Source organism: Notechis scutatus, chromosome 5 (assembly GCF_049901735.1).
Source record: "Notechis scutatus isolate UNSWTSFEM ecotype Mainland chromosome 5, rNotScu1.2, whole genome shotgun sequence".
NCBI lineage: Eukaryota > Metazoa > Chordata > Lepidosauria > Squamata > Elapidae > Notechis > Notechis scutatus.
Window position 1 is genome coordinate 2,643,976 of NC_142013.1, and position 25,720 is coordinate 2,669,695.

The 25,720-nt window shown below is 45.5% G+C and overlaps 1 protein-coding gene across 2 annotated transcripts in view; it reads right to left on the minus strand.

Annotated features, from left to right (window-relative positions):
* Nucleotides 1–25,720, minus strand: part of RELT (RELT TNF receptor) — a 29,246-nt gene continuing 3,526 nt past the window's right edge. Inside the window, exons 2-11 of one of the 2 annotated variants that reach the window (XR_015749687.1) lie at nucleotides 22,172–22,285; nucleotides 20,229–20,407; nucleotides 14,134–14,219; nucleotides 13,216–13,473; nucleotides 10,151–10,231; nucleotides 7,324–7,405; nucleotides 5,904–6,128; nucleotides 2,229–2,412; nucleotides 320–887; nucleotides 1–288 (exon numbers count right to left, since the gene is read on the minus strand). Coding sequence is in view for 1 of the 2 variants with exons in the window: in XM_087965961.1 (XP_087822087.1) it covers nucleotides 876–887; nucleotides 2,229–2,412; nucleotides 5,904–6,128; nucleotides 7,324–7,405; nucleotides 10,151–10,231; nucleotides 13,216–13,473; nucleotides 14,134–14,219; nucleotides 20,229–20,407; nucleotides 22,172–22,285 (1,221 nt within the window). In the remaining variant the exon portion in view is untranslated. Of the gene's footprint in view, nucleotides 888–2,228; nucleotides 2,413–5,903; nucleotides 6,129–7,323; nucleotides 7,406–10,150; nucleotides 10,232–13,215; nucleotides 13,474–14,133; nucleotides 14,220–20,228; nucleotides 20,408–22,171; nucleotides 22,286–25,720 lie in introns of both variants that reach the window. The other variant, XM_087965961.1, reaches the window with a different exon arrangement.

Consider the following 25,720-nt stretch of genomic DNA (forward strand, 5'->3'; position numbering starts at 1 on the left):
TAATTTTCCTTCCTTCCTTCTTTCTTTCTTTTTCTTTCTTTTTTCTTTTTCTTTCTTTTCTTTTTCTTTCTTTCTTTCCTTTCTTCCTTCCTTCTTTCTTTCTCTCTCTCTCTCTCTTTCTCTCTCTCTCACACACAAAACAAGGTGTCTGGTCACCTCTTTCAAGAGGAGGAAGGTGCGTATTATCACACGCACAACCATCCTTCACACACACACACACACACACACACCATCAGTCTACACCACATCCTCAGCACAGCCGAGTTCAGAAACTCCACAATTTCAGAACTGTTTAGTTAGTGGCTGGATGGAACACCACCAGGAAATCCAAGGGGGGAAGGTGTGGCTAAATGGAGAAGGAAATGTCTCCCCCCCAAAATAAATAAATAAATACATAAAAATGCAATGGGGACCAACTTCTGTAGGGTTGCCCAGAAAATGAAACGGACGAGCCCACACGGTCCACGTGACGGGAGGCTCTGCAGTTCCACTAAATCCCAGGCCGCGATCATAAAAAAAAAAGGAGTCTTTTTTAATTTCTTTCTCGTCCTACCCAGCCTGGCTGGCGTGTTGCAGAGCTGCCTCTTGAGCCGTGCGAAAGGAAAACGGAAAGGAAAGGGGCGTCTCCAGCCCTCCTTTTTGGTCCTTCGAAGTGTTTTTTTTTTTGCAAGCGAGGAGGGTCTCCTCCGGAGCTGCCCCTTCCCACCCCTTAGTAGAGTCCAACCCAGGCGGGGTCCAAGGGAGCAGGGGAGAAAAACTGGCCGGCCGCCACTTTCGCCAAAGCCCAACACACGCGCAGCAGCCGGGAAGGCGCCCCTGACACGTAGCGTCCGGAAAAGTTGCGTTGTTCCCATCTTCTCGGCCGCGGGAAGCAGTCAAATGACAACCTGCGGGGGAGAAGAAGGGGAATTAAATTGCTATTGTCCGGATTGGAAGCGAGTGGGATTTAACTCTGTACAAGCCATATATAAATAGACAGCAAACCTCACTCCCTTGGAGCCCTGATGATGTTACTTAGTTGGATCATGAAACGTCTGCAAGAAAACAGCCAAGCTCAGAGAGCACCAAGGACCCCACAGTCTTCCTCCTCCTCCTCCTCCTCCTCCTCCTCCTCCTTTGCAAAGCCCATTACTTCCTAGCACTGATGATGTTATCTAGCTGGGTCATGAAATGTCTGCAGGAAAACAACCAAGCTCACAGAACACAGTTTTCCTCCTCCTCTCTGCACACCCCACTCCCTTCTAGCACTGATGATGTTCCCTAGTTGGGTCATGAAATGTCGGAAAGAAAACCACGAAGCTCAGAGACCATCAAGGACCCCCACAGCCCTCCTCCTCCTCTCTTCTAGCACTGATAATGTTACCTAGTGGGTCATGAAACGTCTGCAAGAAAACCACCCAGCTCAGAGAACATCAAGGACCCCACAGTCATTTTCCTCCTCCTTCCTCCCCATTCTTCTTCCTTCTCCTCCTCCTCCTCTCTACACACTCCACTCCCTTCTAGCACTGATGATGTTCCCTAGTTGGGCCATGAAATGTCGGAAAGAAAACAATGAAACTCAGAGACCATCAAGGACCCCCACAGCCCTCCTCCTCCTCCTCCCTTCTAGCACTGATAATGTTACCTAGTTGGGTCATGAAATGTCTGCAAGAAAACCACCCAGCTCAGAGAACATCAAGGACCCCACAGTCATTTTCCTCCTCCTTCCTCCCCATTCTTCTTCCTTCTCCTCCTCCTCCTCTCTATAAACCCCACTCCCTTCTAGCACTGATGATGTTCTCTAGTTGGGTCATGAAATGTCGGAAAGAAAACCACGAAGCTCAGAGACCATCAAGGACCCCCACAGCCCTCCTCCTCCTCTCTTCTAGCACTGATAATGTTACCTAGCTGGGTCATGAAACGTCTGCAAGAAAACTACCCAGCTCAGAGAGCACCAAGGACCCCTCAGTCCTCCTCCTCCTCCTCCTCCCTTCTAGCACTGATAATGTTACCTAGTTGGGTCATGAAACGTCTGCAAGAAAACTACCCAGCTCAGAGAGCACCCAAGGACCCCACATTTCAACCCTGAGCTGCAAATATTCTCTTTTATCGATCTTTTCTCAGCCTTAAAACTCCTGGCTGGTACGTTGGAAAGACAAACCAAGAACCCGCTTGCTTTCTGACCGCAACGCTCCCGGGGTCTTTCGCCTTGAGATTCCCTTGGAAGATGCAGAGACCCACCGACTTACCTCTTGCTGACCCTCTGCCCCCGAGGGCCGCTTCAGTCTTCCTCCGTTGCTGACCAGCAGCTTTTGCTCTGGGGCGAGGGAGGCGTAAGGGGGCTCGCTGGGCTCGGCCTCTCCCAGCCCCTCGGAGATGGTTTTCAGTTCCGTGGGGTTGGGTCTCTGCTCGGGGATACGGGCCACGCGGAACCTGGGAGGGGGGAAAAAAAGCAAATGCGCTGTGGAGTTGCAACCTGGGGCGGTGGAGAAGGAGGGTGTCCTCGCCCCTGTTGGAGGAAGACGAACGGCTGTGGCTCTGTTGGCTGTGGAGGAAACTGGGGAAGGGCAAAGTCCGGCTGGGCAGAGCAGGGGAGAGGTTGAACAAGGGAGAGGAAGACCCAGGCCCATCCCCTCTTCATCCTAGGGCATACAGGGAAGAACGGAGAAGGGAGCAACATGGGTTGCGTGCCTTACGGGGGAGGAAAGGGCCCCGATTCCCTTCATTAGGCGCACCTGGGAATGAGAGTTTAAGAGAGATGGAAGCTGAGAGCAGCGTCTGCTGCGAACAAATGTGAGTTTATCTTGTGTTGACTTCGGTTATCTGTGTTCCTGGCGTCCTCCCAACCGTGTTGAGTTATTGCCGTGCCTTCACATCTGGAATTCTTGCTCCTGCCCTGCTGGACTAATGACCTCATCTTGCCTTGTTTGGACTTTAAGTTCCAGTTTGTGTTGACCATGTTTTGGACTTGATTCCCTGCAGCCCAAGGCTGTTCCTGGGAGAGTTTTTCTCCAGCCCAGAAGGTAACCAGGACATTGGGGGCAAAGTTGGAGATAATAAAGAGACTCCTACTGATTATCTGACTGGGTTGCCTTTGTGCCACGCCCTGTTGGGTCATCACCAAACACAGGTGCCATCCAAGCTGAAGCGATCCTGCAATTTTGGCACCGTCTTTGACTTACAACCGTTTGCTCAGTGACTGTTCAAAGTTACAACCGCACTGAGCAAGCCAACTTACAAGGAGTCCTCACACTTAACGACGGTCGCAGCAGCCTCGACATCGCCGCGGGGGTCAAAATGTGGGCGCTTGGCAACCAGCTTGTAGAAGTAGCCCTTGACTTAACAACAGTTCATTTAGTAAACATTCCAGTCAACCTGGAATTAAGGTTCCCTGACAGGGAGAACAATTAACCAGTGGAACTACTTGCGACTAGAAGCTGTGGGGGCTCTCCATCACTGGAGGTTTTTAAGAAGAGACTGAACCGTCACTTGTTTGGAATGCTATAGGGCCGTGATAGCAAACCTATGGCACCCGTGTCCCAGGTGGCACGCTGAGCCATTTGTGCAGGCACGAGAGTCCTAGCCAAACTTACCTGCACTGCGCATGCGCACGCCTCCAGCTGATTATCAGCCCATTTGAGGCCTTTTTCACCCTCCCGGAGGCTTGAGGGAAGCCTTTGCAGCCTCGGGAGGCCGAAAAAGCGGGCCTTCCGGAAATACCAGAAGTGACGAACGGACCCTTTTTTTCGGCCTGCAAAGGCTACAGAGGCTTCCCTCAAGGGTGAAAAAGGCCTCAAACAGGCCGAAAATCAGCGGGGGCGCATGCACATGCGCAGTGCAGGTAAGGGGGGGTTGCGCTTGCATGCAGAGGGAGGGAGGGGCGCATTGCATTGTGGGTGCCAGCGCGCGTGCACGCTTTCGGCAAACCACAACCAAAAGGTTCGCCATCACTGGTGTAGGGTTTCCTGTATGTGCAGGGGGTTGGACTAGAAGACCTCCGAGGTCCCTTCCAACTCTATTCTGATGGATTGAAAACTTGCAACGGCATTGAAAAAAAGTGACCATTTTTCTACACTTATGACCACTGTAGCATCCCCACGATCAGGTAATCCAAACTTTGGGCACTCGGCAACTGTTTCATATTTATGACGGTGGTAGTGTTCCCGGGGGTCACGTGATCCTCTTTTATGACCTTCCGACGTGCAAAGTCAAGGGAGAGAAGCCGGATTCACTTAATGACCATGTGACTAACCTAACAATCGCAGCAATCCCCTTAACAACCCAGGGCAAGAAAGGTCATAAAATGGGGCAAAAATCCACTTAGCAACGGTCTCACTTTAGCAACAATTATGGTTGTTAGATGAGGTCTACCTGTATCCTATTTCTCTGATTCCTCCTTCTAGACATTCTGTTGTGGCCCATGTGATGACCCAGGGTGGGATACAAAATAAACAGTCACAAAAACAGGTGAAGCCCCTTTTATTCCTTCACTTTGCTTCAAAGCTCCAAATATCTTTGACTGGAGACAAAAAACTCCCCCACAAACAGTTACGAAAAGAAGGAAATGCCGTTTAAACTAAAAATGCCTATAAATTATAAAGAGTAAAAACAACACAAACCACACTGAAGCAATTAAGGGAACCAGGCAAGATAAGGGCTTGAAGATGTCCACAGATATGGGAACACACACTGGGAAGGACGCCAAACTCAGAGAGGAACAATAAACTAGAGAGATTTCCATGCTTTGTTTCCAGCACTGGTCCATAAGCATGTCCATCCTCTTATGCAGTTGTCACAGCTGCAGCCCATGAAGGGGATCATGGCCCTTTCCTCCCCCGTAGACCATGCCATTCGTGTTTCTCCCTTATTCTCTCCTCCCTGTGTGCCCTAGGATGGAGATGGAATGGGCCTGGGTTTGACCTTCCCCAACTTCCGGAGCCACACTTCCATGCCATGTCAGCTGGTCCTCCTCTCCCTCAGAGACAGACTCCAATAGGGGCATGACAGGTCCACCGAGGGCTGGTGGAGCTGGCAGCAGAGTCAGACAGTAGTGAGGAGGTTGGGGAGGAACCTGGGCCTGTCTTGGAGGTTGAGGAAGGCTCGGACGAGGGCTCTGCAACTGAGGCAGAGATGGGGCCAGGGTAGGCTGGCAGTCATCAGCTTCCTTCGGGCTCAGACAGCAGTGAGGCGAGGGAGCTTCTTGAGCCAGTTCCCAACCTGCGCATGCGCAGAGCTGCCAAAAGGAAGGCACAATTAAGAACTCAGGGTTGACGTGGGAGTAAGGCCACAGGTGGACGATGAATGGCCCCTCCCATCGGGATTAAAAGAGGAGCAAAAGGGGAGGGGGCTTTCGCAGGAAACCATTCATTCATTGCAGCAGTGTGAAGCCCCCATCTGTGCATCTCAGAGACTCTGTGCTAAGCCCTTCCTTGTCAGCACTGAGTTTGGAAATATTTACCGGGCAACTTTCCAAGATAGATAAGGTTTGAGCTCCTAATTACACCCTTGAAAGACGGTTGGCCAGGCCCTGGGGCTGGATATGGATGCCAGAAATTCACCTTCATTTTAATGAAAGAGGTTTTGCCAGGACGAAGAGTCGTCTTTTGCAGGAAACAACTCACTCGTTCCTTCATTCCAGCCTCATGAAGAATTGTCTGTATAACCCAGCCCTTCCCTGTCAGCACTGAGTGTGGAATTATTTACCGGGTAGCGTTCCAGGATTGATAAAGGGTCTGAGCTCATTAATATACCTTGGCAAGACTGTTTCTGGGGAGGCCTACGACAGGACAGACATGATACATAGAGTTTCACCTCTTAAGGACTAGAAACTTGGGTTTTTTTAAAAAATAAAAATGAACAACACGGAAGTGGCTGAATCCTATACTGGCCTGGCCAGTCGTTCCAAGGGGCACCTTGGGCCTTACCTGCCCACGGAGAGGATGGTGATCTCCCCCGGCCGGGGGGGTTTCGGGGCGTGGCTGCCAGGCAGGACCGTGGTGGAGACGGCTTCGGTGGCCCGCAGCACCTCCGGCCACTTCTTCTGGCTGCAGCGGGTGCAGGAGGGGCCCGAACGCATGGCCAGCCCCTGGACGGTGTGTAGGTGGTGCTGATGCCGGCATATGTGTGGGATTTGGGGCAGGAGGTGCAATCTGGATGGGGCAGAAGTGACCATCATTTATAGCAGGGGCCTCCAACCTCAGCTATTTTAAGACTGGTGGACTTCAACTCCCAGAATTCCTCAGCCAGCCATGAATGATAGAGTTGGAAGGGACCAGAAGGGTCATCTAAGTCAGGGGTCTCCAACCTGGGCCGCTTTAAGACTTGTGGACTTTGACTCCCAGCAAAGCTGGCTGAGGAATTCTGGGATATTCTGAGATAGATAGATGATAGATAGATATAGATTAGATATATCTATCATCTATCAATCTCTCTCTCTCTCACTCTATCTGTATATATCTATCATCTCTATCTATCCATGCATCCCCCCCTCTGTATATATCTATCATCTCTATATCTATCTATCTGTATCATCTATCTATATCTATCCATCTCTATCTTTATCTCTATATGCATCTCTTTCTCTCCTCTCCCACCCTCCTTCCCTCCCTTTATATCTATCTATCTATCTATCTATCTATCTATCTATCTATCTATCTATCTATCTGTCTATCTGTCTATCTGTCTATCTGTCTATCTGTCTATCTGTCTATCTATCTATCTATATCTATCTATCTATCTATCTATATCTATCTTCTATCTATCTATTTATCTGTCTATCTATCTATCTATCTATCTATCTATCTATCTATCTATCTATCTATCTATCATCTATCTATCATTTATCTATCTATCTATCTATCTATCTATCTATCTATCTATCTATCTATCTATCTATCTATCTATCTATCATCTATCTTCTATCTTCATATCTATCTATCTATCTATCTATCTATCTATCTATCTATCATCTCTATCTATCTATCTATCTATCTATCTATCTATCTATCTATCTATCTATCATCTATCTATCTATCTATCTATCTATCTATCTATCTATCATCTATATCTATCTATCTATCTATCTATCTATCTATCTATCTATCTATCTATCTATCTATCTATCTATCTATCTATCTATCTATCTATCTATCTGTCTGTCTGTCTGTCTATCTATCTATCTATCTATCTATCTATCTATCTATCTAATCTCTATATCCATCTCTCTCTCTCCCTCTCTCCCCTCCCTCCATCCATCCATCTACCTAACTACCTACCTATTGTGGGGCTGAAAGGCTACAAAAACCGAGATTGTTGCACCAGGCAGAAGGAAAGCGGGTGACCTACTTGTTCACAGGTTTGTAAATCGGCTGTGTGAGTTGCTTGCTGTTGTATTCCTTCAGCATCTCTTCTAGGACAGCTGCGTTTTCTGGGGGCAACAAATTTGGGGGAGAAATAAGGTTTTTAGCAACAATAAGAAGGAGATGAAAGCAGGGAAAGATATGACATCTCCATTACATCTGAAAGCAAAAAAAAAAACCTAAAACCCTGATTTCTGGATGGCGGCTAAAACCATCCAGCGCTTCTGCGTGAAATGAATTGCAAATCTGCACACACACACACACACACACACACACACAACGTTGTTTATTGTTTTGTGCATTAAAGACTGGATGAAACCAGGCTTAATAGCCATGGCTGTGAGAAGGATCTTGAGAGAGTCTTAATGGAGTTTCTGTTGAGTTACAGGATTCTTATTATTTGGGAATTAATCCCCGCGGAGGCTATATTATCCGATTTTCTCCATGGCTCTCCCTCACAAGCAAGCGCTGAGTGGATTGTTTATCTAGCTTGCCACGCTTTTACCAGGTGTGAAATGCTTTTGGCTGAACGCCCAGAAGTTCAATTAAGCCTATTAAGAGAGCTTTGCCTGGCTGCTTGTCTTTGTGAGGTGATTGGGGGCTCTCCAAGCCCCGCAGAGTCTTAGTTAGGGGCTCTCGAGAGCCCCTGCAAACCCCCAGCAGCCCACCCCGGTTGCAGTGCCCCTCTATGCTTCCTTCCCACACAGGTAGTTCTCAACTTACAACTTTTATTGAGTGGCTGTTCGAAGTTACAACTGAAAAAAGTGATTTATGGTCAACATTCAGACGCTTGGCAACTGACTCGTATTTATGACAGTTGCCGCATCCCTGGGGTCACATGATCCCCTTTTGCAACCTTCTGACCAGCAAAGTCAATGGGGAAACTTGATCAGGGGTGGGATTCTACCTGGTCGGACCGGTTCTATAGAACCGGTTGTTATGATTCTGCCCAGTTTGGAGAACCGGTAAATCGTGCCACTGGCTGGCGCCTCCTCTCCCTCCCCTCCTACTCACTCCTTACCTAGCATGCATGCCATCAAACATGGCTACTGGGTTGCTATTATTCCTTTTTTTCCCTCCCTGACCATCAACTGTTCTTCTGTGCCGGGAGATTTAGATTAGCTAAAAAGCAGGAAATCGTCAGATTTCTTGCTTTCTAGCTAATCTAAAAGCAGAGCTGAACTTTCCTTAGGACCGAAGCTTCTATTTTTCAGTGCAGACTCAGGTAGCAGATGGCAGAAAGGTAGATCTCTGAGTGAATCTGTGATTCTGTGAGCAACTCAATCTGCCTGCCTGCTTTGCCTCATTTTGGGTAAAAGTTGCTCTTTTTTTAATGAAAAATTCCATATTTTCATACATGGTGTGTTGTGAGTTAATTTTGTGAGTTTGCTTGCAAGCAAATTTTATGTGACAGACTGAGCTAGCCGATGGCAGATAGATAGATCTCTGAATGAATCTGTGATTCTGCGAGCAACTGAATCTTCCTGCCTGCTTTGCCTGATTTTGGGTAAAAGTTGCTCTCTTTTTTTAAAAATAAAACAATATTTACATAAATACTTACAATGTTTACATACAAGCCATGCCCAGCCAGTCACATGACCACCAAGCCACACCCACAAATTAGGCCGTGCCCACAGAACCGGTTGTTAAAAAATTTGATAGTGATTCAAACGTGGCAAGGAAAGATCGTAAAATGGGGCAAAACTCCCTCAACCCATTTCTCACTTAGCAACAGAAATTTGGGGCGGGCTCAATTATGGCTAGAAGTTGAGGAATACCTGTATACAGACACTATACTATATTTATATCTATACACTATACTATACACACACACACTATATTTGTGATGCAGAAACAGAAAAGTCCAATGATTCGGCACCCGGTCCAAATGCTACAAATGAGGAGGAGCATTGTGGGTCTGGGGTCTCCTTAACCTTTGGTCTCAATTATTAGATTATTTTATTATCCCTTGCAAAAAAATGCAATGAACCATCCAGCCCTCCCAAAGAGTGACTGACAGCCCTGCAAAATTGACAGGACTCACAAACACACACACCCAAATCTGGGGAAAGGGCCGAGAAGTTATTAATTAATTAATTAATTACTCATTCATTCATTCATTCTTGGAGTCTTAGTGGACAACCAGCTAAATAGGAGCCAGCCGTGTGCAGCAGCAGCAGACAAAAAATCTAATGCCATCCTAAGTTGCATTCACAGAGGGATACAATCCAGATCAAGGGAGGTACTAATACCACTCTGTAAAACCTTAGTAAGGCCACACCTGGAGTATACATCCAGTTTTGCTCACCACATTATAAAAAAGATGTTGAGACTCTAGAAAAAGTGCAGAGAAGAGCAACCAGGATGATGAGGGGACTGGAGACTAAAACATATGAAGAACGGTTGCAGGAACTGGGCCTGGCTAGTCTAGTGAAGAGAAGGACCAGGGGAGACATGATAGAGGTCTTCCAATATTTCAGGGGCTGCCCCAGAGAGGAGGGAAGGGGTCAAGCTATTGTCCAAAGCACCTGAAGGCCAGACAAGGAATAATGGATGGAAACTGAACAAGGAGAGATTCAACCTGGAAATAAGGAGAAACTTTCTGACAATGAGAACAATCAACCAAGGGAACAGAAGTTGCCCTCGGAAGTTGTGGGAGCTTCATCCCTGGAGGCTTTCAAGAAGAGACTGGACTGCCATCTGTCAGATATGGTGTAGGTTCTCCCGCTTGCGTGGGGGGTTAGACTAGATGACCTACAAGGTCCCTTCCAACTCTGATTATCTGCTATCTGTTCTCTGAAAGAGACCGTCACCTTTTTTCTCCGTGATCAGCCGCACCAGGACTCCGATCGTATCCTCGTTCACGTCTTCCATCTTATGGCCCAAACTGTTCCCTAAAAATGGAAGTTCAACATAGTTAAGAGCCTCAAATTTTTGAAAAGCAGCTTGGTCTAGTGGTGAAGGCACCAGGCAGGAAACCAGCTGTGAGTTCTAATCCCAATTTAGGCATGAAAGCCAACTGGGTAATGCTGGGCCAATCACCAGGAGACAGTGAGTTCTAGTCCTGCCTTAGGCACAAAAGTTGGTTGGATGACTTTGGGCCAATCACCAGGAGAGGGTGACTTCTAGTTCCACCTTAGGCATGAGAGCCACCTGGTGACTCTGGGCCAATCACCAGGCAAAAGTGAGTTCTAATTCAGTCTTAGGTATGACAACTGGCTGGGTGACTTTGGGCCGGTCACCTGGAGATAGTGATTTCTAGTCCCGCTTTAGGCATGAAAGCCAGCTGGGTGACTTTGGGCCAATTGCCAGGAGACTGGGAGTTCTAGTTCTGCCTTAGTCATGAAAGTTGACTAGGTGACTTTGGGCCAAACACTAGGAGACAGAGAGTTCTAGTCCCGCGTTAGGGACAAAAGCCAGCTTGATGACTTTGGGCCAATCACCAGGCGATAGTGAGTTCCGGTACTGCGTTAAGAGATGAAAGCCAACTTTAAGCCAATCACTAGGAGACAGTGAGTTCTAGTCCTGCACAAAGGCCATTTTGTTTGGTGCTGTTCTAACTTTGAACGGTCACTAAACAAATGCTTGCAAGTCAAGGACTAGTGATATTGCATTTCAGAGGCAGGAGGTGGCACTATTGCGACGCTCATTTGTTGTCTGGTGCCAATAGGCTCCGGAAGCTGGACATCTAGGCTGAAGTCAGCCAGGGAAAGCTAAGCTAGAGATGCCCCTGCAGTTCCACAGGGCCAGTTGTGGATCTAATCAAAGAGTAATAAGAGTTGGAAGGGACCTTGGAGGTCTTCTAGTCCGACCCCCTGCTCAATCAGGAGACCTTAGGAAGGACCTCTGGCATATTTGTGTCTGAAACCTCAAAGGATACCCAACAGTTTTGGGGCATTCAAGACTCAAACTAATTTTGCTCAGTGGGAGTTAACCAAAACAATGTTGTCTTTGAGTCTGTCACCTGCACCTCTATCACTGTCTGGTTTGGTTCTGCAACCCAACAGGACAGACACAGACTCCAGAGAGGAATTAGGATGGCAGAAAAAAACAATGGCTACCAACCTGCCTTCCATGGAGGACCTGTATATACTGCAGGAGTCAAAAAGAGGGATGTGAAAATATCTACAGATCCCTCACATCCTGGACATAAACTGCTTCAACTCCTTCCCTCAAAACGAGGCTGTAGAGCCCTGCACACCAGAACAACTAGACACAAGGAGAGTTTTCCCCCCAAATGCCATCACTCTGCTAAACAACTAATTCCCTCAAGACTGTCCAACTATTTACAAAGTCTGCACTACTATTACTATTAATCCTCCCATCCTTCCTTTCACCCATCTCATTCCACTTGTGACTGTATGGCTGTACCTTTGTCGCTTGTATCCATACGATTTATATGGACTGTTTCCTAGTATGATTCGATTGCTTATTGTACCCTATGACTATCATTAAGTGTTGCACCTGATGATTCTTGACGAATGTCTCTTTTTTTAATGTACACTGAGAGCATTTGCACCAAGGCAAATACCTTGTGTGTCCAATCACACTTGGCCAATAAAGAATTCTATCTATCTTTATCTCTATGCTATGCTATGCTATGCTATGCTATGCTATGCTATGCTATGCTATCTCTATCTTCATCTCTATCATCTGCCTATCTCTATCTTCATCTCTATCATCTGCCTATCTATCTTCATCTATCATCTATCTATCATGCCTATCTCTATCTTCATCTCTATCATCTGCCTATCACTATCTTCATCTCTATCATCTGCCTATCTCTATCTTCATCTCTATCATCTGCCTATCTCTATCTTCATCTCTATCATCTGCCTATCTCTATCTTCATCTCTATCATCTATCTATCATCTATCTATCATCTATCTATCTATCTATCTATCTATTATCTATCTATCTATCTATCTATCTATCTATCTATCTATCTATCTATCTATCTTCTAACTTCATCTCTATCATCCATCCATCCATCCATCTAATCTTCATGTCTTCATCTCTATCATCTGCCTATCTCTATCTTCATCTATCATCTGCCTATCACTATTTTCATCTCTATCATCTGTCTATCTCTATCTTCATCTCTATCATCTGCCTATCTCTATCTTCATATCTATCATCTGCCTATCTCTATCTTCATATCTATCTATCTATCTATCTATCTATATCTTCTAACTTCATCTCTATCTATATCATCCATCCATCCATCTAATCTTCATGTCTTCATCTCTATCATCTGCCTATCTCTATCTTCATCTCTATCATCTGTCTATATCTATCTTCATCTCTATCATCTGCCTATCTCTATCTTCATATCTATCTATCTATCTATCTATCTATCTATCTATCTATCTATCTATCTTCTATCATATCTATCATCCATCCATCTAATCTTCATGTCTTCATCTCTATCATCTGTCTCTATCTATCTATCTATCTATCTATCTATCTATCTATCTATCTATATCTATATCTATCTATCTTACATCTATCTATCTATCTATCTATCTATCTATCTATCTATCTATCTATCTATCTATCTATCTATCTATCTATCTATCTCTATCTATCTAATCTATCATATCTATCTATCTATCATCCATCCATCCATCTAATCTTCATCTCTATCATCTCTATCAGTGCGATAAGGTGGGTGTTTATAAACATCCCCCTGGAAGACTGTTTGTGAAACCTTGCAGGCCGGGAATGAATGTAATTCACAGCCGTGGAAATAAAAATTGGTTTTGCCGGAACTAAGGTTGTGTTTTATGCTTCCTAAGGAAGCCTTAGGTCAGAACACATGGCCGTTGGTTGTCCAAGAGACCTCACGCTTCACACAAGCGGTATCCCCTCCCCTCACCGGTTCGGTCTGATTTAGTGGCCTCCTCATCCGTCTCCTTCCGGGCCGTGCAGTGGTACCCCTTTTTCATCAGCAGGTTGCAGAAAAGGATGCCAAGCAGACCCATAATGCAGAAGACGGGGACGATGGCCAGCACCGCATACTGCGTCGCGCTCTCATCCGGCTTCCCGTCCCGAGTGCCATTCAGTGCCAACTTCTCGCCGTGTCTTGGGTGGGGCTCGGCGTTTCGGGTCAGGCGGGCTGGACGTTTTCCGGAGCCTTCGAGAAGAGTCGGGAGAAGAAGACTTAAAAAGGTCATCGAGAAGACTTCACTGGTTTTTTTTTTTAGTTTATATGTGTGTGTGTGTGTGTGTGTGTGTATAAAATATAATATTAGGTACCTATTTCAAATTATTTATCCATTATTAATAACCGTGTTGAATTACTGCCATGCCTTCACGTCTGGGATTCTTGCTCCTGCCCTGTCAGACTAATTTCCTTCAGTGTGGCTTGTTTGGATTTTAAGTTACAGTTTGCGTTGACCATGTTTTGGACTTAATTTTCTGCAGCCAAAGGCTGTTCCTGGGAGAGTTTTTCTCCAACCCAGAAGGTACCCTGGACACTGGGGGCAAAGTTGGAGATAATAAAGAGACTCCTACTGATTATCTGACTGGGTTGCCTTTGTGCCACGCCCCTTGGGGTCATTACCAAAGGTCATAAAACGGAGAAAAATCTCACTTAACGACCGTTTTGCTTAGCAAAGGGACATTTTGAGCTCAATTGTGGTCATAAGCTGAGGACTACCTGTGCTTGAAAAGGGCTAATTCTGACGGTACACGGTTATCACATCCCACAGGACTTTGCACGCTCAGGGCACTAAAGAGGCCCTTGTTTCTTGGAATCCAGCCAGGGCAGCCTCCTCCACTGCTTTGCTCTCACCTTGGCATTCGGGTGCCCCCCGGGGGGCAGACAGGCAAGGGAGGCAGCTACTCCTCGTATCCGTCTCCCCGTCAGGACTGTAGTACCTGCAAGAAGCAGAATGAGGAGAGGTAAGAAAAAAAAAACTTGGGCTAGAAAAGAAATGGCAGAATGTCAAGATGTCCATCAGGAGGAGCAAAGGGATGTTTCGATGACTGCCTCAGCTGAGAGAAGAGGGACAGGGAGCCCCTCCCTCTTGCATTCTGGGGAAAGGGGGAGGGGTCTAAATGGCAGACTAAACATATCGATAAATCTGTCTGTCTGACTATCTTTTGTCTCTCTCAATCTGTCATCTATCTATCTATCTATCTATCTATCTATCTATCTATCTATCCATCTATCCATCTTCTATTTTCATCTATCATATATTTCTATTTTCATATCTCTACCTGTCATCTGTCTTATCTATCTATATCTATCAATCATCTATCTTCATCTATCTATCTACCCATCCATCCATATTCCATCTTCATCTCTATCATCTATCTATTTCTATCTTTATATCTTTCTATTTCTATCTTTATATCTCTCTATGATCTCTCTATGAAGATCTATCTTTTATCTTCATCTATCTCTAATCTATATTCATATATCTACCTATCTTTTATCTTCATCTCTATGCTATCTATTTCTATCCATCTCTCTCTATCCTCATATCTATCTATCTATCTATCTATCTATCTATCTATCTATCTATCTATCTATCTATCTATCTTCCTATCTATCTATCTTCCTATCTATCTATCTATCCATCCATCTTCTATCTTCATCTCTATCTATCATCTATCTATCTATCTATCTCTATCTATCTATCTATCTATCTATCTATCTATCTATCTATCTATCTATCTATCTATCTCTATCTATCTATCTCATCTATCTATCTATCTATCTATCTATCTATCTATCTATCTATCTATCTATCTATCTATCTATCTATCTATCTATCTCTATCAATCATCTATCTTCATCTATCTATCTCTATCAATCATCTATCTCTATCTATCTATCATCTATCTATCTATCTATCTATCTATCTATCTCTATCTATCCCTATTCATCTATCTATCTATCTATCTATCTATCTATCTATCTATCTATCTATCTATCTATCTATCTATCATCTATCTATCTATCTATCTATCTATCTATCTATCTATCTATCTATCTATCTATCTATCATCTATCTATCTATCTATCTATCTATCTATCTATCTCTATATCTATCTATTTATCTATCAATCATGTATCTATCTCTCTATCATCTATCTTTATGTATCTATTATCTATCTATCTATCTATCTATCTATCTATCTATCTATCTATCTATCTATCTAATCTACCTTCTATCCATCTCTCCCCCCCTCCCTCTGTCTCTCTCTCTCCTCTTCCTCCCTCCCTCCCTGTCTTGGTCATAAATTGGGTGGGCCCCCTTTAACAATGGCCTCGTTTCCTATCTCCATCAAGGACTCGCTGCATTGTAAATTATCCCTTTCTGGGGACTGGGCTTCCTTGTAACAGCAAATTAAATAAAATTACTACAAGGTTCTAATTGCACAGCGAGTGCCTTATTTAGGACCAGGTGAGTGGTGCACCTGGATCCAGTTCAGGAGACACAATCACAAGGGGGAATTTTGCTTCGTCAGCCCGATTTGGCTCTGGAGTCAGCAGTGCAGATGATGACTAAGGTCGTGTCTAGTTTCTCTATCCTGAGAAAGTGAGTTCAGCCAAGTTTTGGGGGTGACTCAAGCAAAGTATCTGAACCTTTTGCACCCTGGAGTATCCTAGCCAGAGGCTGCAATTCTCACGTGTCTGTTCCACGTGACACACTTGCCACAATTTTACAACGTTTTCTGGCTGGAAATTGAGGTTTACTTCCAGTCCCCAGCAAAAAACCAAAGCCCATTGCACAATGGGTTCGCTTAATGATCGCCCCCCCAAAAATGATCATCAAATAGGTCCCACAAAGATCCGCTTAACATCCAGCACGACTTCATGACCGTAATTTCTGGGCTCAGTTGCGGTCATAAGTTGAGGACTGCCTGTATAAAAGCCCCCTCAACTGTTTCACCCACCAGTTGGGTTCAGCAAAAGTTGGGGGGGAAAAACACAGCCTCCCTTCCTCCGTGGCACGTGCCAAAAATTGCCAGCATTGTCGAAGATACAGATAGTTCTCAACTTACGACCACGGTTGAAACAGAAATTTCTGCTGCTGAGCAAGTTGGTTGTTAAGTGAGTTTTACTTCATTTAACAACAGGGTGTCCATCATAAATACGAGTCAATAGCCTTATTGGACTAAAATACACACATGGTTTGAATAAAATGATAAAACAGCATAGAGACTTAAAACCAGAGACATATTCATTAGGGATTTTACCTGAAGGTTATAATAAGGAAATAATATACTTGATTACTCATGTTATTTAACTGCGGCTAGAATTGTATTTGCCCAAAATTGGAAAAATGAGAAAATTCCAGAGGAAGAGGAGGTGATTAAGAAAATAATGGAATGGGCAAAAATGAGTAGATTGACATTAGAAATTAGAGATCAGAAGAAATGGAGTATTATATGATTTGGGATTTATTTAGTCCTACACTTAGGCAAGAAAAACCAAAAAGTACACATATAGACTGGGTGAAACCAGGCTCAACAGCAGGAACTGGGAGAGGGATCTTGGAGTCTTAGTGGACAACCAGCTAAATAGGAGCCAGCCGTGTGCAGCAGCAGCAGCCAAAAAAGCCAATGCAATCCTAAATTGCATTAACAGAGGGACACAATCGAGATCAAGGGAGGTACTAATACCACCCTATAAAGCCTTAGTAAGACCACACCTAGAGTACTGCATCCAGTTTTGGTCACCACACTATAAAAAAAAGATGTTGAGACTCTAGAAAAAGTGCAAAGAGCAACCAGGATGATGAGGGGACTGGAGACTAAAACATACGATGGACGGTTGCAGGAACTGGGCCTGGTTGGTCTAGGGAAGAGAAGGACCAGGGGAGACAGGAGAGCATCTTCCAATATTTGAGGGAGGGGCTGCCACAGAGAGATAAAGGGGGTCAAGCTATTTTCCAAACCACCTGAAGGCCAGACAAGGAACAATGGATGGAAACTGATCAAGGAGAGATTCAACCTGGAAATAAGGAGAAACTTTCTGACAGGGAGAACAATCAACAGAACAGAAGTTGCCCTCCGGAAGTTGTGGGACCTTCATCCCTGGAAGCTTTCAAGAAGAGACTGGACTGCCCACTGTCAGAAATGGTGTAGGGTCTCCCGCTTGGGCAGGGGGTTGGACTAGATGACCTCAAAGGTCCCTTCCAACTCTTGATTATCTGTTATCTTTAACTGCAGCGATTCACAACGGTGGGAAGAAGGATTGTAAAATGGGGGTTTTATTCCTTTAACAATTGCCTGGCTTAGCCACGGAAGTTTTGGGCTCAACTGAGGTCATTTAAGTTGAGGACTATCTGTATTTTGGACCTGCACAGCCTTTCTCCAAGGCCAAAACCCCGAACAGTTAAATGAAATCTGAAAATATGATAGGATGGTTCTTAATCCATTTACCCTCAATTGGCGTTACTATCTTTGTATCCCTGTTTTTCATTCTATCTTTTGTAACTTGAGAAAACTTTCGATTTTTTTTTTTTTTGCATTTGCTTTTATTTTTATTCTCCAAAATCCATTAGAAAAGATATACCTCTGACCGTTCTTGTGAAACGAAACGCAAAATCTGAAATAATTGCCACGATTTTTGCCCTTCCCTTCTTCAGCCAGGGATCGTGAGATTAAGTTTTTCAATTTCCCACACAACCTTGTGTGACTTTTTCAAGGATTTGGAGCTGAGCAGGATGCTGGAGGTCATTTCCATTTCCTTTTGGGTCTTGGAATAGGCCTAGAGGTGATCCTCAACTTACAACGATTTGTTTAGGGACCACCTGAACTTACAAACACTCAAAAAAAAAAAAAAAGATTTATGATGGTTTTTTTACACTTACGACCGTCGCAGCCTTCCCATGTTCACCTGATCAAAATAGAATAGAATAGAATAGAATAGGAATAGAATAGAATAGAATAGAATAATGGAATGAAGAATAGAATAGAATAGAATAGAATAGAATAGAATAGAATAGAATAGAATAGAATAGGAATAGAATAGAATAGAATAGAATAGAAATAATGGAATGAAGAATAGAATAGAATAGAATAGAATAGAATAGAATAGAATAGAATAGAATAGAATAGAATAGAATAGAATAGAATAATGGAATGAAGAATAGAATAGAATAGAATAGAATAGAATAGAATAGAATAGAATAGAATAGAATAGAATAGAATAGAATAATGGAATGAAGAATAGAATAGAATAGAATAGAATTAGAATAGAATAGAATAATGGAATGAAGAATAGAATAGAATAGAATAGAATAGAATAGGATAGAATAGAATAGAATAGAATAGAATAGAATAGAATAGAATAGAATAGAATAGCAGAGTTGGAAGGGACCTTGGAGGTCTTCTAGTCCAACCCCCTGCCTAGGCAGGAAACCCTACACCACTTCAGACAAAGGGCTATCCAACATCTTCTTAAAAACTTTCAGTGTTGGAGCACCAACAACTTCTGGAGGCAAGTTGTTCCGCTGATTAATTGTTTTCACTGTCAGGAAGTTTCTCCTTAATTCCAAGTTGCTTCTCTCCTTGATTAGTTTCCACCCATTGCTTCTTGTCCTGCCTCTTCAGGGGCTTTGGAGAATAGCTTGACTGGACTCTACATAAATCCAACAGGATTGATTCAGCCACTAACATAACCCACAGCAAATAACTGATGATACAATTGAAGAAAGCTCAACCACAACCAAGCTCAATCCCAAACAAGCTCAATCCCAAACAAGCTCAACCACAACCAAGCTCAACCACAACTAATAACAACCAATAATAACCAAATTCGATTCAAACCAAGTCCAGTACACTGGGCACGTATGCTACAGATAAGACTTGATTTGACATCCTACAGCTTCCACTGATATTTGTCTAGTTTTTTTCACAGCCTCCAGATTGAACTCTGGAGCCCACCTGGAAGAGAAATGCTCCAAACCAGAGATGTCCAACCTTAGCCATTTTAAGACCTGCAGACTTCAAAAGGGCTAGCTGAGGAATTTTGGAATTGAAGTCCACAGGTCCTAAAATGGCCAAGGTTGGACATCCCTGCTCTAAACTGAACAAAATCAAAATTCAGAGACCAGAACATCTGCCCAGTAGTTTCCCTTGGTGAAGATCTATCTATCCCTGACCAGGTGTCCACTGGTTCTACACAGCCTTTGTGATGACCTGGGGTGTGGCACAAAGGCAGCACAGTCAGATAAGCAATAAGAGTCCCTTTATTAACTCCAACTTTGGCCCCAATGTCCAGGTTGCTCTCCCAGGAACAGCCTTTGACTGTAGAAAATTCAGTCCAAAACAAGGTACACACAAACTGTAACTTAAAATCCAAACAAACCAAACTGAAGTAAGTAGTTTGGCACAGCGGGAGCAGGAATTTCAGACTTGAAAGCACGGCAAAACTCACACAGTTGGGAAGATGCCGGGAACACAGATAAGCCACGATAACACCAGATAAACTCATGTTTGCTCCCAGCAGCTGCCGCTCTCAGATTGCATCTCTTTTAAACTCTCTTCCCAGGTGTGCCTAATGAAGGGAATCAGGGCCCTTTTCTTCCCCCGTAAGCCACGCAACCCACGTTGCTCTCTTTTCCGTTCCTCCCTGCGTGCCCTAGGATGAAGAGGGGGTGGGCCTGGGTCTTCCTCCGAATTCCCTCTCCCTTGTTCTACCACTTCCCTGCTCTGCCCAGCTAGACTTTGCCCTTCCCCAGTTTCCTCCACAGCCCACGGAGCCACACTCCCGCTCCCTGTTTCTCCTCCGAGTCAGATTCCGACAGGAGCAGAACAGCCTTCTGTATTTCTCAAAAGAGACATTTCCTGGCCTGGGGTTGCTTGGAGACAGGAGAAGACACACCTTGCAAGGAGAATCAGAATGGAAAAGTGCCGGTGAAGACTTACCCAGGTAAACAGATGCCGCACAAGGTGTCTGCAGTCGCTGTTCCGACGTGGATAGGGACTCTCTTCTTGAACTCACAAGAAGTATGCAATGAGCAGAATTCCAGGTCGGAGGTGGAAGAGAAGAAACCAGCCAAACAGGGTTTGCAGGCCATTCCTAACCCTGAACCATAACCACATTTCTGTGGGGAAAATGAAACAAAAACACTGCTTAAAGGAATGATATTCCTGTTTATCCTGGGATACCTTCAAACCCTTTCAGGAGTTAGGTTTCAGTATTGCGGGGTTCTTGGCGCTCTCTGAGATTGGCTGTTCTCATGCAGACGTTTCCAGACCCAACTAGGTAACATCATCACTACTAGAAGGGAAGGGGTTTACCGAGAGGAGGAGGAGGAGAAGGAGGAGGCATTCCTATGCCTGTTTTAGTAGTTGCTATAAAAAGGGGGAGCAGGAAGGAAATCTGGAAGAGCAGTGCCGTAGTTTGGAAGCCAAAGTCCATTCCAACTCTTAACTTTAAAAGGTTGTAACTAAACTACCAGAGCTTTTGCCTGGGAATATATTGAATTGGAGAACGTGATGGATGACACCCAGCCTGTGAAGGTGCTCAATTGGAGAATCTGGTTGATGAGACACCCAGGAGAGAGAGGGGGGGGAAACAGGGTCACACAGGGGACTGTAAATGACGTAGGCCAGAGTTGGCTTCCAACAGGGCAGTGCCAGTACGTCGCTTCTAATAAATCCTTGGAAGTTTTTTGAAGTTTGGCTCAAGGATCATGATTTAATGAGGGAATCTGTCCTGACAGCAAGACAACTCTGGCTCGGTTGTTTTCTTGCAGGCGTTTTATTACCCAGCTCGGTAACATCATCAGTGCTAGAAGGGAGAGGGGTGAGGCTTCCGCCGCCAAACTGAGCAAACAGTTAACAAACAGTTCTAGTCAACCGATGCAAACCAGCTGAATCCCACCACTGGGTTTACTCTCTGTTTACATACAAGTGGCTTGCCCTTTTAGTGTTCAGTGCCAGTTTCGTTATTACAGATAGCAAATATCCTCCCACTCTAAACCAACGACGATGGTAGGATTATCATGAATACCTTTCCTTTCCTTTCCTTTCCTTTCCTTTCCTTTCCTTTCCTTCCTTCCTTCCTTCCTTCCTTCCTTCCTTCCTTCCTTCCTTCCTTCCTTCCTTCCTTCCTTCCTTCCTTCCTCCCTTCCTCCCTTCCCTTCCCTTCCCTTCCCCAGTTTGGTCAATTAGACCCATTTACTGAGTTCACACATGGACCACTACACGGAAAACGTGATGCTGTGTGAATGGAGATCCTGTTGTGGTTCGTCAGCAGCCGGTGCAGACGGCAGCGGAGTCGGCAGTGAGGAAGAAAGGGGACCAGTCAGGGACTCCTGTGTCCAATGCAGGGATGGGGCCAGGACCATCTGGGAGTGGGGTCCTGATTCCAGAGCCTCTGGAGTCTGGCAGCAGTGAGGCAGAGGTACAGCGGGAGCCTGTTTCCCAGTGCACATATGCAAAGAGCTGCTAGAAGGCGAGAGCAAGCAGAAGCGGAAGGGGGCGACTCGGGAGTAAGGCTGGGAAGCGATTGCCCCTCCCATCAGGGATAAAAGTCAGGCCAAGATGACGAAACCTTTGCAGGAAGCAAAGCCGTTCGATCGGTTCCGAGTCCTGCTTGTAGCTCTGTGTACTTTGGTTGTTGTTGTTTTTTTTCTTGTACTTCGGTTGGTTTCTTTTATAGTTAATTGGATACTTCTGTTTTTGGCCGCATGCCACAGCACTGAAAGGTGTGTGCTTATCTTGGGGAACTGTTTAACATTAGTTCTGGCTGGGAATGAAAATAATTCCCAGCGTTGCAATAAAATAGGTTTTGCTTTTCAAACAAGTTTGTGTTTCCTTACGTTTGACGAAGCTTGGGTCAGAACAGAGACAATTTTACTCACTCTATCAGGCTCTTCTCCGGCTGGGCAGGATTCGCACAGGACACAGCGGCCATCCGCACCCCGATACTCTTGGTCCCCGCAGGCCTGAGCCCACGCTGGGTGCCAACACAGGGCCTAAAAATAACAGAGCAGGTGAGGTGGGGGGAGACAAAAGGTTGTGATTCTCTTTCTGCATCACCACCATAAGGTTAGGAGGGAAAGGATGCAGGAGGGAATGAACAAAAGTAAAAAAGATTCTGTTTTCTACAGAAACTATTATTCATTCCAGTGTCCAATACACGGCAGTGCAGAGCGATTCCTTTTCCTCATACAGCAGAATCAAAGGACTCCAGGCCTCTGAAAAGGTTATGTTACAAAGAGAAGGTGGTGTAAAATCTCCTTTTGGGGCAGGGGGCTGGACTAGATGATCTCCAAGGTCCTTTCCACCTGTCTGTGTTTCTGTGTTTCCTTGAAACTTGCAAATGGATGCTCCAAGTGATGTATTTGATCCAACTAAGAGTCTTCCCTCCCTCCCTCCCTCCCTCTTTTCTTCATTTTTTCCCTTCCTTCCCTCCTTCCCCTTCCTCCCTCCCTCCCTCTTCCTCCTTCTGTCCATCCTCCCTCCCCCTTTTCTTCCCCTTCCATCCCTCAATCGCCTCCCTCCATCCCTTCTTCCCCTTCCTTCCTTCCCTCCCTCCCTCCCTCTTTTCTTCCCCTCCCTTCCCTCCCTCCCTCTCTTCCTCCTTCTGTCCCTCCCTCCCTCTCTTCTTCCCTTTTCATCCCTCAATCGCCTCCCTCCATCCCTTCTTCCCCTTCCTTCCCTCCCTCCCTCTCTTCCTCCTTCTGTCCCTCCCTCCATCTTTTCTTCCCTTTTCATCCCTCAATCGCCTCCCTCCATCCCTTCTTCCCCTTCCTTCCTTCCCTCCATCCCTCTTTTCTTCCCCTTTCCTCCCTCTTTCCCCTCCCTCCCTCCCTCCCCTCCCCTCCCTCCCTCCCTCCCTCCCTTGGCTCCTGCCTTCTTTTGCGTAGGTTTTTAATTAACACATTTTCCCGAGCTTCCAACACAAAGCATGAACAAAAATATACAGTAGCACTTTAGATTTGAACAGCCCAAGAAACCTCCAACCCGCTCACCCTCTCCCAATATTTCACACTAGCTAAGTTTAGGGTGTTACGTGAATGTAATCCCACGGGTTGCAACTGATCCGCTCGACAGTGATCTCTGAACACAGCTAGGAATCTCGCTTCTGGATCTGCCCTCTAGCCATGTCCAGAAAAGAGGAGGGCCAGAGGGTGATCTATTTCCAGCATCAACTCCTGGGACAGAGCCCAGCCGGCCTCGTGCAGAAACACATCATGGTTGTCCCAAAAAGTCCTTTATCCCAAAAACAACTGGACTTTGTTTTTTCCCTGAAGAGGTTTTGCTTCCCACCCAAGAAGCTTCTTCAGTTCTGGCGGAATCCTTCCATGCATTCTCCACCATTCTGTCAGAACCGAGGAATCTTCTTGGATGCGAAGCGAAACCTCTTCAAGGAAAAAACAAAGCCCACTTGCCTGTTGAAAAAAGCAGATAACAGATAATCAGAGTTGGAAGGGAGCTTGTAGGTCATCTAGTCCAACCCCCTGCCCAAGCGGGAGACCCTAACACCATTTCTGACCGATGGCAGTCCAGTCTCTTCTTGAAAGCCTCCAGGGATGAAGCTCCCACAACTTCTGAAGGCAACTTCTGTTCCATGGGCTGATTGTTCTCCCTGTCAGAAAGTTTCTCCTTATTTCTAGGTTGAATCTCTCCTTGATCAGTTTCCATCCATTATTCCTTGTCTGGCCTTCAGGTGCTCTGGCAGCCCCTCAAATATTGGAACTCTGCTATCATGTCACCCCATCCTTGTTTTCCTTAAACTAGACATGTCTTCTGTCTATCCATGGTTTGCTCAGATTCCTTCCTTCCTTCCTTCCTTCCTTCCTTCCTTCCTTCCTTCCTTCCTTCCTTCCTTCCTTCTTTCCTTCCCTTCCCTTCCCTTCCCTTCCCTTCCCCTCCCTCCCTCCCTTCTTTTTCTTTCTTTTGCTTTGGAAAATAGCTTGACCTGCCTCCTTTCTCCTCAAACATTGGAAGATGCCCTCCTGTCTCCCCTGGTCCTTCTCTTCCCTAGACTAGCCATGCCCAGTTCCTGCAACCATTCGTTGTATGTTTTAGCCTCCAGTCCCCTCCTCATCCTGGTTGCTCTTCTCTGCACTTTTTCTAGAGTCTCAACCTCTTTTTTTTGTAGTATGGTGCCTAAAACTGGATGCAGGACTCTAGGTGTGGCCTTACTAAGGCTTTATAGTGTGGTATTAGCACCTCCCTTGATCTCGATTGTATATTAATGCAATTTAGGATTGCATTGGCTTTTTTTGGCTGCTGGCTCCTATTTAGCTGGTTGTCCACTAAGACTCCAAGGTCCCTCTCATAGTTCCTGCTATTGAGCCTGGTTTCACCCAGTCTATGTCCTTCCCTCACCTGCAAATATTCCTGAGCTGAACATTGGGGGAATTGCACTCCCCGACTGACGCCAAACCTCAGCAAGCTAACAAGCCACAGAGGAGCCTCGCTGAGATCCTGCAGCCTTTAAGACTTGCCATCATTTCCATGCGGAAGAATGAACTTTTGCCATTCAGCCCTTTTTTCCTCTAAACAAACTCCCGGCTGGGGCACGTGGGAGGAAAAATGCAAAGGGAGGAGAGGTAGGGATCGCTTGGCAGCAAAATTCACACCCTCGTGGCGGAATAAGAGTCCTCCCCCACTGGCTTTGGATCAGAGCTAGGAATAACAGAGTTATGCAGAGTTGGAAGGGGCCCTAGAGATCTTCTAGTCCAACCCTCTGCTCAAGCAGGGGGACCCCCATACCCTTTCAAACAAATGCTTGTCCAATATTTTCTCGAAAACCTCCAGTGTTAGCACACCCACCACTTCTGGTGGCAAGTAGTTCCACTGGTTAATTGTCCTCACCGTTAGGGAATTCCTCCTAAAATTCCAGGTTGCTTCTCTCTTTGGTTCATTTCCATCCATTGCTTCTTGTCCTGCCTTTTTTGGTGCTTTGGAGAATAGCTTGACTGCCTCTTCTTTGGGGAAGCCCCTCAAATACTGGAAGACTGCTATCATGTCACCCCTAGTCCTTATTTTCATTAAACTAGACCTGCCCAATTCCTGTAACCGTTCTTTATATGTTTTAGCCTCCAGTCCCCTAATCCTCTCTGTTGCTCTTCTATGCACATTTGTTGTGGTTAGCCGGCAGCAGGTGTGGATGGCGGAGGAGAGCGAGGACTCAGGTGAGGGGCCAGGACCATCAGGGAGTGGACTGCTGCCTTCAGAGATTGTGGGGGCTGGCAGCAGCGATGAGGAGGTTCCTGAGGAGCCTGTGCCAAGTGCATGTAGGATCGCTCGCAGGAAAGAGCAGTTACAACAGCATGGGCGACTCGGGAGTAAGGCTGCAAGGGAATGGCCCCTCCTTCAAGAAGACAAAAGCCAGCTGTGAAACGAACGTACTTTGCAGAAGGCAAAGACGTTTTGAAACTCAGCCTCGTGGACATTCT